Raw genomic sequence first — 13,557 nt, 5'->3', positions numbered from 1 at the left:
TCAGTCATACTGGTTTCAGTAGTAGGGAAAAATCCTGAATTATGGACATATATTAAAAAAAAAAGCTCAAAATTGCTAAAATTGCTGTGCATTTCTGCCGTCCCTCAAAGACAGGAAAATCTTTCCCCCTTTTTGAATAACTGACATTTATTGTTCTGACACTGAGGTGGAGTGAAACCAGTGGAGATAAAATTTGGGGCATTTTCTTGTTGCTCTAAATGAAGCTAATGTTGAGATTTTGCAACTTTGTTTGTAAAATAGTTGTAGTTGCTCTTGAATGTAAAAAGAGGAGCTGATGATCCTTATAACACCACCCCCTGGGACCAAAGAACTTCAGTTTTTATGAGACTCAGCAGAAGAAGAAGGTCCTTGGTGGTGGGTCTTTTGCAAGGTTTTAATAATGTATTTGTTAGTGCAAAGATCAAATGGGTTCTCAAATTAGTAAACGTCTGAGATTTCAAATCAAGCCAGTCTGATTTATTTTTGTTTTGGTTTTTTGCTTCTATATCTAATTTCCAAACTGGTATGGGCTTTGTCTTCTGTGCCTCACAAAGCATTTAAGCTGAACAGTATTAAAGAAATACTACACTTGATGTCCCCTAGGAACTGGGATCCCCCCTTCTTACACTTGGGAGAAAGCACTGATTTCTGCAACTTGTAAATAAAAAATTGGAACTGAAACAGAGAGGCAGAATGAAGACAAAGCAATAACCCCTTTGAGGTAATTATAAACTTTGGTTTCTCATGATCTACTTGGGTGGAAAATAGAACAGGTTTTCCTGCTCTACTGAGGCATTATTCTAGGTGTTATAGTTCATGTGAACATCAGTAACTTTGAACTTCTAGTACATGAGGCATCCTTAGATCTAGGCATGATGCCCAAAAGAAATTTATAAGAAAAACCTTTAGGACCAAAAGCCTATCTCTGTCCCTAGTATCTGTAAACACTCAACACGATTTCTCTCTAACAGACATTATTATCTTTCAGAAATCAGATACTTTCTTCTTGTTTAAAGGTAACTAATCAGTTGCTATAGACATTTAAGGTTCTAATAAATAAACACTTGCTTTTGATGCAAAATCTGTTTCTGAGTCATGTGCCAGCTCTTCTCTTCCACTGAATGTGTCATTGGCTATTTTTATTTTCTTTACCATATATTTTATGAAGCTGAAAATCAAAGCTAACAGGGACAAAAAGCAAGTCACAGCAGGTTGAAAATATCATATCTTAGTATTTTAGACATGTGTCAGCTTGATAACATAGGCACAGCACTAGAGGGATTGCCAGAATGTGACAGTGCACATGGCTTTGAGTTTAGAGAACACGCTTTATAAAAAAGACTGGAAGGCAGCAAGGGCAAGGTAGCCAGACTGTGGGGCTGATTCTCATCTTTCCTGATTTTAAATGCAAAAACCAGGGAAACTTACACCAGCTAAGTCAGGCTGGAGAAACTGTTTCGTTTTCAAAGCAAAATTCTACGAGCATGCAAGTCCAAGCAATGGAAGTGCTGATATTTAAGATCTCTACATTGCTGTCCACACATGACATTAATTTATGTAGCCTGAGCATGGTTCATTCCAATGCATGTGTTCATTCTAGAGGTAAAAATGATATTTAATGAAAATAATGTCACACCAATGATCCCTGAGATTAAAATACTTGACTTTTGTATCCCTCACTTAATTCTCTCTGCATTAGCAGATTAGGAATTGTACTTACTTTATAAAAATATGTGATAATATTACTTCTCCCAGAAAGTGAAGATAGCATATAGTACTAAAACCTTAACAATAATGCAGTTTATTTGCACATTTCTGGTAGGTAGCAGTACAGAACCATTTTGGGGTGTTGAGCAGCAATTTGCACCTGAATATCAAAGTCCATTAAAATAGTAACTAAATCTCCTTTCCATTCATCTTTACCTCATTTAGCTAGAAGTATTTCATTTACCCTGCCTTACAGGTAGACAAATGAACAATATACACACGCAGTCACAGAAGGAATCAACAGTAGAACTGGAAGCACCACACCATAGCTCGGCTTTTTATTCTTGGCTTAAACAACTGAATTCTCAGCTCTTCCCCTTGCTCAGTGACAAATGTCACAAAAAGCTGAAGCCAGCAGCCTGCCCTGAGACAGAAAACAAAAATAAGAACTAACTATTTCTAGTACCAGATACCCATATATAACCTTACTGGGATAAAACAGAGTACAGTGGGATCTCTCACAGCATCTCCTGAGCTTGAGTGAGCCCCTTGCCCCTGCAGAAGGCTGGTTACAGGCATAGCAGAGGCTACATAAGGCAAACAGGAGTCACCATTCAGTAGGACACAGAAGCTTTATCGCAGCCTGGAGGTTACTGTCCTGATGCCTGGACACTTGATCATCACATTACTCCAGTCTGAAGGTTACCCTGAACTTCATGATGCAGGGAGCTAAAACTCCAATTGTTCTGCTCCAGTAACCTGCCACTTGTTCTACAAAATTGGTTTCTTTTGCTGCTTGCATCGTAACAGGACTGTCCTGATCTCTCTGCCAGAGGGCAGTATTACACAAAACTACAAGCTTGTTGATTACAATATAATTTTATAAGCAGTCGCTTTACTTAAGGAATTGCCAAGAAAAAGCTTTAGATTCAGTAGGAATTGCTGGTTATGAAAAACATGTGAGATCTAAAATATAAACAAAGCCAGCTTCAAATATTGATTCATTTTCTGTTGTAATAATTACACTCAGTAATTTTCCTCAGATTATGTAAGAATTAAGAAAACTAAACTGAACATAAATAATTGGTTCCCACTGGTGAAAGAAAAGCGATCTTTTTATCTCTCTGTAAGTACAGAAAACATACCTTGGGTAAGTTAAATGAACTAACTAAATAATTCCATATTGGAAACCTGAACATATCCCATCACTTCCCTCTTCCGGTAGCTCTTACCCTAAAAAGATAATATATCACGGTCCTGTGAGAAAAGTTCACAGATTTCAATGTCTTCTCTTCAGAACAAACTAATTCCTACAAAAAAGCTGGAATTTTAGCTAGGCTAAAAGTATGTGTCAGTATGCTTTTTGTGATGATGTGAACATTACCTGCACAAAAACCTTTTCTGCCTTTTCCTCCACTAACTGAGCTGATCCACTGATGCCAGCTTATGTATCCTAATGCACTGAAGCTTCCTGTGCCATTAATGTGGCTAGTACATTCACAAAGAACTGAATTAAGGTACCAGGAAATGAACCACTGGACAAGCCAAACTATATTTTTTCTAAACAGTATTTCTAGTCTAGGCAGACGCTTGAAAACTCAGCTTGTTTTCCTCTGCTTTACGCATTATTGCACATTTATGATGCATATGGCAGAAGACACCCCAGATGCGATTCCAGAATTGTGTTCAAGTTATACAAGTAAACATCAGCAAGCCAGTTTTCACCAGCATCAGTAAGAGGCAGAGATCACACACTGACAGACAGAAGACTGGCCCCACAGAGTGAAGACACACTACACTTAGAAATCCTAGATACAGCCTAGACTTTTTTCTGCTAACTACAAACAATCTGTGAACTGTGGATTTTAAAAATACATTCACAAAGGTATCCTTTCTGCACGTGCACAGTGATATTCCTTTTCCAAGACTGCCTTTTATAAGAAGTCCTAAGTACATCCCATTGTCTGGTGCCTAAAGCACAGATAGCAGGAATTCTTACTCTAACACATCAGCATATAGGCACAAATCCCTTAAGAAGCTGTATAAGAAGTCACTTAAGCATTATGCCAGCAAACCACTTCTAGGAGTGAAATGATAACAGAGTTTGAAAACTACTGAAAACAGAACAGCTGCAAACTTGGTCTTATGAAGCTCTGCAGACATCTTGAAACATCCATCCTGAAGCCTCGGGGAGACACTCAGAATATCATTCAAAGCTTGGTGCCTCTTTGTGGACCTCCCTCGGGAAGGTGAGGAAGGGAAGAGGGGAAGGGAAGGGGATGAGGGATGACAGAGCGCCGAGGAGCTAAACACCAGCTTACAAACAGAGAACAGAATCACATAACAACACTGGACCAATGGACTCCAAGACACAGTGACAAGACAGATGGACACAAACAAGACGCAAAATCACTACTGAGAAATAAAAAAAAAGCAAAGAAACCCCATTAAAAAAAGTAGATCTATAATTCCAAGGCTGCAAGAAACAGCCAAGGGTACTGGCATAACTCTTCCAAAAAGAATAAATTATAATATAAATAAAAAATAAAATCAAAACAATATCCCCCCCAAATCATACACTACAGACTTGCTTGGTTAGCCTGAATGCGTAGCTCTGATGGAACATACGATGGTGTCATCATAGCCCATGCACCAGTTAATGAAGGCCATGGTTAGTTACATCAGCTAAACTACAGCATGCCAGAAAAATGATCTTGCACTGACCCAGAAATAAAAGATACAACAGACACTCTGCATTGCAATAAAATTCTTTTTATGCCATCTGCAGTTTCTAGGGCTCTTTACATCGGAAGAGTTTTTCCTGGGAATATGCAGGGTAAAGGGGAGGGTTCATTCCTTCTGGGTGTTTTTTTCTTTGAACTCAATTGGAAAAAAAAAAGGAAAAGGGAAAAAACAGGATAGAGACTTTGCAGAAGTTTAAAAAAGTAGGAAAATAAAAATAAAGGAGGGGTAATACTCTTCATTCTTTTAAACACAACTTTCTTGGGACGTCCAAAAATGTGAATTTCTTGAGGATGGCAAGAAAAGATTTTGTTGCCTTTATTGGTTTGCAGATCTATATCTCATTCTTGAGATGATGAAAACATTATTTTGTTGGAAGAACTCCAAAAATACAAATTGAGAAGTACAGCGATGATTTTAAAAATTAAAAAATAGCAGTATGGCACGATTACAAGCCAAAAAAATGAAAAGGAAAGAAATATAAAAGAAACTAAAATATCAATCACCAAAAATTCATGCGGCACAAGATGAGGTGAAACGACAGAAAATGTTCTTCAAATATATACAATGTATATATCTATCTCTATATACACGGAGTAGGTGTGTATATATCGATCGATATACCTGTATAATTTTTTTTCTCCCTGCCCCACCCTACCCCAAGGCTAATTGGTAGATGAAATTATCAATTAAAATCAAAGAAATAAATAAAAGGAAGAAGGAAAAAAATCTAACAAAAAAAGAAATTAACGTGCTTTGTTCACCAAGAAATAACAATATCATGCATCTGTTCACACCAGCGGATGCCAGGGTTAGATGAAGGCATGAATTTCTGTGTAAACATGTGATTGAATGATAGGGACTACTGCTGATATTGGTCATTTATTACTTTAGCATATAAATATATATGCACACTGTATATATAGTGCATATATAGATAAAATATCCTCATGGGTGGGGCCTTTGGACCTTACATAGATAGAAAGACCAATATGCTGAAAATCAATCTCAGTATTCCTAATGTAAAAAAACAAAAAAGAAACACAAAACTAAAAAGAAAACAAAACTTCCTGTAAGTCATCTGCATGATTGTAAAACTCATTTGACTTTGTTTTGGCTGTAAGATTGTAGCTAGGAAATTCCACCAAACAAGTGATGCTATTACACCCTGGGAAGTGCTATGGATGAACCCCTGTCCTTAGGGTCCATATGGTATTCAGCTTATGAGATGGGAAGTCTATTTCTCTGAGTACTCAGAGGCATGCACACAACTTTAAAGGCCTTTCTTACTCACAACATGAGAAATGGGGAAGCATTCCTGCTTGTCAGAGGGAAAGACTGTGGATAACTGAGCACTGGATTGTGGGGAGTGTTCCAGTTAGGAGAACAGTGAAAATTCCCTGGGTGCTTCAGGAAGGTTGATGCAGTTATGGAGGACAACACTTTTGGTTTCTTCAGTGGAGTTTTCACTTCCAACATATTGGTTTTTGTACTGTGCCAGCTGTTTTGGAAGACAGATTATGCTTGTTTTCTGCAAACCAATCTCTGACCCAGGCAGGCTGCAGGTGGATGGCTGCAGGCCAGTAAATTATAGATACAGAGGGCATATCTGTTGGATATGTGCCTCCTGTGTGTGAGTAAGTGTACAAAACTTCCAATGCAAAGAACTGTAGATTTTGGCATATCTACTGCTGTGTCCAGTCCCCCATCAGAAAGGCTTACCAGTCTGATTAAACAACGACAGCCTTAACATATCTGAAGCCTTTTGGGAGACACAGAGTAAATTTCCCTGGGGAAAGAAAATCACATCGGAAATTGATGGGCTGATAGGAACGGAAAACTGGCAACTGCACCAGGGAAGAAACACAGGATGTGTCAAGCCTGGGAACAAGGATTAAGCCCTACAGACCATTTCAAGAGGCTATTTTCTGGGCTTCAGGCTAGTTGGTGAGTGTTTGAGCCTCACTGTTTTGCGTAGTCCAAGGAGCAGCTTGGGCTACGATCCCAACCAGCTGCCTGGCCACCAGCATCCAGCCTGCCTGGTGCCAGAGCTCCACTAGTGGACTTCCTTAACAGGAATGAGGGCAATGGTGTGAGGAGACAGCAACAGCTGTCAGGAAAGCATAATTATCATCCTCAAGACTTTGAAGTCTCAGTAAGATCAGATTGTAAGGGTGCTCCTCATTTCACTGAAAAGAGATAAATGCTCTTTCTTCACAGTGCTTCCTAGTCATTCCTTGTCAAAAAACATGTTTTCCTTACAAATCTTACATTCTCTGAGAGCAGATGAGTGACCAAAAAACCACCACAGAACTGTGCTCAGAAGCACAGACTCAGAACCTTGGCTTGAGTTTTGAGGAACTTGAATATTTGAGTCTCAGATCTCCTTGGAGCAGGCCAGAAGACAGTCCTGTACTCATACCAGAGAAAAGCATCTGTTTTGGCACAGAAAAAAGAAGATTTTTGGCCATATACTGGGATAAGCAACATTTTCAAAGAGATGAAAGAAGATCTTCTCTTGACTGTTAAGTAAATGCTTCTTCAGGGCAGATAAACAGGTTTTTTGCCCCTTGTATCGTTTAGATTAAGTCTTCTGGGGATCTAGAGATCTAAGAGTTTCTAGGCTTGTCTGCAATAAGATGAACAGGGGGCAATTTCTGTCCCTGAACCTGAAATGGTTTCTTTTGCATTACATAAAATACAGGAGGGGTTTGGATCCACAGCTGTCATTGCTGTCATTTAGAATAATTCCTTATGTGTCTACGGGTGGTGTCTGCAAGCTACCTCAGTCAGAACAAGTCCACTGACAGCTCCTGTTTTTTTAAATGAAGTTTTTCTACCAAAATCCAAAAACAAGAAATCACTTTTGGAAGGGGGCCAGCCTGCTATAGTGTTTCAAGCCAGCCTGAAGAATCCTGAAGAGAGGAGTTAGGGAATCAGCTTCACACTCTCTTTTTTGAAAGAGATGCAAGTGTTCAGACACAGATCGTATGCACATGGGATTCAGATCTTAGATTCAACTGTCAGTCAGAGTTAAGTGGCAGTAAGACCCTGCCAAATGGTCCTCACATGGTATTCAGTCTCAAAGAGGACATGATTTTCAGCCTCTGAGTACACCAAAAACAAAGGCTTCAAAAGGACTCTATGTAGAGTACTGCCTCTGATTCCAAGGACCAAGACCAAAGTAATATCTCTAGATACTGGGGTTTGATTCTGACCCATATGAAATCTGTAAACTTCTGATCTGCAGGGAAATATTTTCTGCTGCCCTTGTCTTGGCTATTGCACAGCAGTTTCATAGTGATGTGTATCATATCTCACAGCTGCAGCAGTGAGTTCAGTAACCTTTACATTACTAGACCATGGCACTGAGGGTGATGGAAGGCCAAATTTGGCCGAAACTCAAGAGCTTTAAAAGCTACACATTATCAGAGCAACAAAAAGAAGACTGCGCTGCGTTAGGTAATTTAATTTTCAGTCTGCTGTAAAAGGGATCAGGCAAGGCAGAAGGCAGCGACCTGTCAACAGAACAGGATGAAGCAATTTCAATCGAGCTCAATTAAAAAAAAAAAACCCAACAATAAGTTAAAAAAAAAATCTGAAGCCACACACTAGAAAACACAAGCAAGATAATCTGGATCTTTTCTCTCCACAATGTACATATTTAAATACCAGATCTTGGCGTGTGGCCAGAATTCCGACTTGGCTGGTGAAGTGTAAAGGCAAACATATCTGCTCAGCCAAGCCAGCACTATGGGATTTTGATAAGCTGGCTCAGATTGCTTTAGTGCTCCAGAGGAGAATGGGCTGAGTGAGTGCTTTGATACTGCCTGTATGGCAGACACTATGCACTGAGAATGCAGACAATAAGATAGACAAAGAAAATGAGAAGCCCCATAAATCTGCTACTTTTCCTTCTAATTACGATGGAATGAGTTAAGTTTATGCAAAAAGGACCTGCATATTCCTCCTCCTTCTGGCAATTCTGTACACCAGCACCTCTGAGAGCAGAAGAACTCAAAATCTGGAAGTGCAGATTTCATCAGCAAAGACCATCTGGGAGACTTATTTTTACATATAATCAAGCTAACTTTTATTCTCAATGTCATAGTAATTCCCTAGAAAAGAATCAGATTTCAGTGGCTTATGTAGTCTACCCTCCTATGCAGGAGGAGTAGGGTGCAATGAAAGATACTGGGGAAATTTACAACAATGTCTGGTAGTTTAGGAGAGAACCTTCAGCAGATTTTCAAAGAATCATATTATTTTGCACAGCAGATATTCAAACGTCTGTAGGCACTTCTATCTGCCAACTGTAATGCTTAGCAGGATTTTCAGAAGCAAGTAATTTTTACAAATCCAGTTTGTACCTGTTTGTAGCATTAGATTTCTAACTGTGTCAGGAAGGAGGTATTTTTAGTCTGGAAATGTTGCTGTACAGCACTATGAAATTTCATGCTAAACATGCTGTTTTACCAAATTTCAACTCAAACTTTGATTTTTCCACTGGCAGCACAAGCTGAAAACATTGCTCTTACAATTTCTAGCTGCTGAAGTTATTGTGATTTTTTAAACAAAAATTTACAAGAGAAGGAGTCTGATAAAGACATCCTTTTGTCCTTTAATTGAAATACATGACAATCAGAATATAAATTCAAAAAAAAGAAGTCTTCACACGTTAGTGAAGCTTTAATGAAGTGACTTTATTTATTTGCATATCAGTTGCAATAACTTTGTCCTTGTGTCCATAGTCCTATTAATCTCATGCCTCACTTTCATCACTGTGCTGGTATTTTATTACTATTTTTATTTAAACTCAGTACCCCCATTGTTTACTTTTTTACTTCACAATCTAGTTATATTTTGACTGATTTTCCTGCAGATGGGGAGTAGAAAAATTCATAGGAATCTGTGAAAAAAGAGATGGGAAGTAGGCTGAGCTACCTGTTACCAACAGTCTGTGTCACTGCCTTCACGGTCATCAGAGGGAAGTCATGAGCACGGGTGGAAGTTCCCAGCTACAATGCAATGCCAATCTCAGGTTACAGCGAGACCAAGTTCTACTAAAAGTGCAGGTACACCATGATGAATTGAAAAGAAATGTGAAAGCACTAGCCTTGGGTGAATTTTTATTTTAGTATTGTATTACTCAAATGGCTTCAGGAAATTAGAAACAGAACATTTATAATACTTTCTTGGTATTTTTTTGTAAGAAAAAACCCCCATCATCCCAAATAAAACAAAGGAAAAACAAACAAAACAAAGCCAAATGAAAAAAACCCCTCAAACTATTTATATGTTTCACTTTGAAAGACAAAAATTCTAACCAAAATTCCTCTTTTTCTTTTAAATGTACACAGAAATTCGATGATGTCTGTTCTCTATTATAGAAATGCTTAACTCATGGCAAGCCTCAAAAAAGAAGACTTGAAAAAGCCTGTAAGAAATAAAGTAGACTGCAGTTGCCTGCTGGATACCACATAATATATCTCACCAGAAAGAAAAGCCATCAATTTATCAAAATGTATCTGAAAGGGAGAAGTTGAGTCAGTTCCACATGGCCAGTCCTTCTGACTCTTTAATGGATACATTTTGAAGCATCACTGCAGATAACAAGGCAAGAATTACTACTAATTTTGTTATGTTAAAACTATGTTTTGGTGCTCCCCAATTTCTTTGGAGTCACAGGAAACAAAATTAGTATAAACACATTACCATGTTAACTGTACTCAAAATCCCATGGACAAATGTATCCCTTAACATCCATCTTCAAAGTAATTAAGAAAGATTAAACATCACTAATAACTTATTTTTATTTCACTTTTCTCTTCTGTTTTCAAATGTTCACCCTCTCGACTTCATAAATCTTCATTATTCGTCACACTCCATATTGATTTTTTTTCCAACTGTGTTAGCAAAGTAACATCTAGAAATATGTGAACTATTAGCTGGAATCACTTTCAGAAACTTTGCCTCTCCATGCGAACAACTTTATATAAAGCGAATAGTGACTACATATTGGTGTTTTGCTGTTGCCAAGTCCATGGGATCTGATGCTTGGCTGTATAGTTTCTTATTTTATATACAGTGTATATATACATGAGTGCATATATATACACATATACACACACATATATACATATATAATTATATATGTATACATTCACACACATATAAAATATATGTATGCATTGTTTTTTGCAAATGAAATCAGAAAGCAAGCAAAACACGACTGACCTGACTTACCTGTACTGGGTTCACAGTCAATGAAATCTTCATCATCACTGGAACATTCAGCTGATGAAACGATGTCATCTGTTGTCTGGCATGTGAAGCAAAGGAACAAAAGAAAACAAAAGTAAGATACTTGCAAGTCAAGAAGCTATTACAGAGGCAGCTAAATATTCAAGGGGAAAAAAAAGGTTTCACAAATCTAACTTTTAAATTATTTAAGTTGTACCAAGCACTCCATACATATGCCTGTGTAAATGTGTCCTCCACTGAGTTGGAGTCTCCTGTTGGACTAACAGTGCCTATCCTATGCTGCTGAATATTTCAGGTGTGCACAGGTGCTGTGCACCTGCTGGGCTGTTTAGGGCAGCAAGTGGATCACACTGGTGCTGTTGAACGAGGTACAGTGGGCAACAAAGCCTGCTTGGCTGGCAAACTGCCCTCAACAGCCACTGTAGATGTGTCTGGGGGGAGGAGGCTGGGCTCCTCCACAAATACCAGTATCATGTAGGGCCAGCCAGAAGGCACTTCCTGAGAGACTTACCATGTGAGGCACGCTCAGACTAAACATGCTTTCTGCAAAGGAAAATATACAAGATAGACCCAGATAATACACATCACTCAGCTAGCAGTACTTTTGCTGTGCCTGATGCACCACTCTGAGGCAGACATAATTCCTGCCCTGTTAACGCACCTCTTGGGCTGGGAATATGGTGTTGACCCAGATAGTAAATATCTGTGCAACTCACTTGTTGCGTGATGAGGAACTACTGCATGTGTCAGGTATGCCCAACATGCAACCTCACCTCCTTGCTTAGCAAGGGAACAGGGATGTGGATGCAACTAGGCTGACCAGATGTAAAGTCTGATTGTGAAAGGGTTAAACCAAACTGTAACCATTCACAAACATTACAGGTTTCATCACATTCCTTTGCATTTCCAGCTCGGGATATTTTCTTCTTCTTTATTTTTTTTAATTTTCATTTTTTATATTTTTTCTTTCTGTGTGTTTACTGCTCTAATTAATGAGCAGCATGTACTGCAGCATGTTAGAGAGACATGTACTGGTGTCTCTTCCCAGCAGCATCTCCTGCCTGTAATTGCTGCAATTAGTTGAATTAGTAATGCAGACCATTAGGGAGAGCCTGTGGCAGCCTCTGGACACAGGTTGTAATGTTCTTGCGCACAATACAAAATTACCCCAGCTCAGCAGCATTGGCTCAACCACGGCTTCTGGTGAAACTGTCTCCCTTAACAGCTCTTCCTTGCAGAGAGCTGCCTATTCTGCCAAGCAGTAGGATCAGTGGGATGACTCCTGAAACAAAACAACTGAAATGCTCCTCACCAGGCAGGAAGCATTGTTGAGCTCAGGAGCAGGACAGCTGCACTTCAGTACTCTAACTGGGTAATATTTCTAGGAATCTCACATTTCAACAACACTTTCAAATCCTTATTCCTGATAAAGACTCTCCAGCTTTAAATAAGGTCTCCTTTACTTTTTTATATCTGCTATGGCTCTTCCTTCTTCCCTTTACAAAAGAGTTCTGAGGACTCTGCCCTTTCTTTAGCCCCCTGTGCTCCCAGCACTATGAAATAGCTCTGACCCCGGCTAGAAGTTCCTTACCCTCCCCGTCTCTGTTTGTATTTGAGCTAAGGGGAAAACAAGACGACCAAGAAGTCAGTCAGAAAGATCAGATTGAACCTAATGATCCCTCAGTCTTGATTTCAGTGGCTTAGATTGAGCCAAGAAAGAAAAACAGGATAGGTCAGTTGCAAGTAAAAATTATAAAAATAGAGTAACTGTGAAAAAGCCAGTCATGAAGTATTTTATGTGTTATTCAGTCATACCCAGCATGGTCATTCGGCAATGTTTTGTGCAATGCTATCTTGCAGTAGTTTCATGCTTAAATACTTTCATTAAAAACTTCTACAATCTCGCTTCCATGGGGAGTCAAGATTAAAAGGAACTGAAGGTAATATGTTCTTGCCTTACATGTCAAGGTCATTTTTTTAAGATCGCCTTTCAGTCATAGAAAGTGGAAGAATTCTGTTGAAATCCTGCTGACTTCTCTTAAGACAAGCTGGCTTTAAAATTTTGTCTGCTCAGCAAGGGGACAAGAAAGGAGGAATGCACAAAACAGAAATTTACTTTTTTCAATTCTCCTCGTCCTGTCACACATATTTTAGAAAGTATTATTTATGCCCAGAAACTTTACAACTTATACAGTAATCAAATCCTCCAACAGTGAAATGCAGCTGTTCCTGGGTGAAAAGATATTAGTTTTTAATCGCACCAATGTAAAGTAATTTAGTACAATTTAGTAAACAAGGCTATACTGCTAGAAATTTTTAAGTAGGGGAAATGTAGTTATAGAAACTAGAGATTCATACTGTAGTTGTCTAAGGGTAAGAATGGTGCTGTGAATAAAGAATAAACTACCCATCACTACTAGAAGACCTTGCTCAGACAGCGCTAAATCTCTGGCAATTGGTTTTGCTTTCCAGGTTAAATTTAGAGCATGTGGATTTTGGTCTTAATTGAACATCTGACAATTCACACTTCTCATAGAAAAACAGTGATGATTTGGTCCAGTAGGAAATAAACATAAAAATGATAGCAATGTGTTGTTGTCACTTATCAGCTGCTATATGTATTTGATTACCCACTTGCTCAGATCTAAAGGCTTCATGTAACATTAACATGGACTCAAATCCAACTGAACTGACAATGTGATTTGGTATTTGTAAAGAATAAGGAGTTCCTTTATAATTATTTTTTCCCTCTTGCTTATTAGGGGCATCATATGAAACCAGGAAGGTAACAAGGCTTTTTTTTTTTTTTTTTTTTAACTGGACACCTCCTTGCAACAGGACACT

General features: G+C 38.6%; 1 protein-coding gene across 16 annotated transcripts in view; it reads right to left on the bottom strand.

Moving 5' to 3' along the window:
- Positions 1 to 13,557, bottom strand: part of NRXN3 (neurexin 3) — a 964,190-nt gene that overhangs the window by 27,174 nt on the left and 923,459 nt on the right. For 11 of the 16 annotated variants that reach the window (XR_004060782.1, XM_030949965.1, XM_030949968.1 and 8 more), the window contains one exon: positions 10,687 to 10,771. Coding sequence is in view for 14 of the 16 variants with exons in the window: in XM_030949965.1 (XP_030805825.1) it covers positions 10,687 to 10,771 (85 nt within the window). In the remaining 2 variants the exon portion in view is untranslated. The remainder of the gene's footprint in view (positions 1 to 10,686; positions 10,772 to 13,557) is intronic. The other 5 variants (XR_004060783.1, XM_030949979.1, XM_030949967.1 and 2 more) reach the window with 1 other exon arrangement.

This window comes from Camarhynchus parvulus, chromosome 5 (assembly GCF_901933205.1).
Source record: "Camarhynchus parvulus chromosome 5, STF_HiC, whole genome shotgun sequence".
Classification (NCBI taxonomy): Eukaryota; Metazoa; Chordata; class Aves; order Passeriformes; family Thraupidae; genus Camarhynchus; species Camarhynchus parvulus.
Note: the sequence above shows the minus strand (reverse complement) of the source record. Positions and strands in the feature narration are given on the sequence as shown.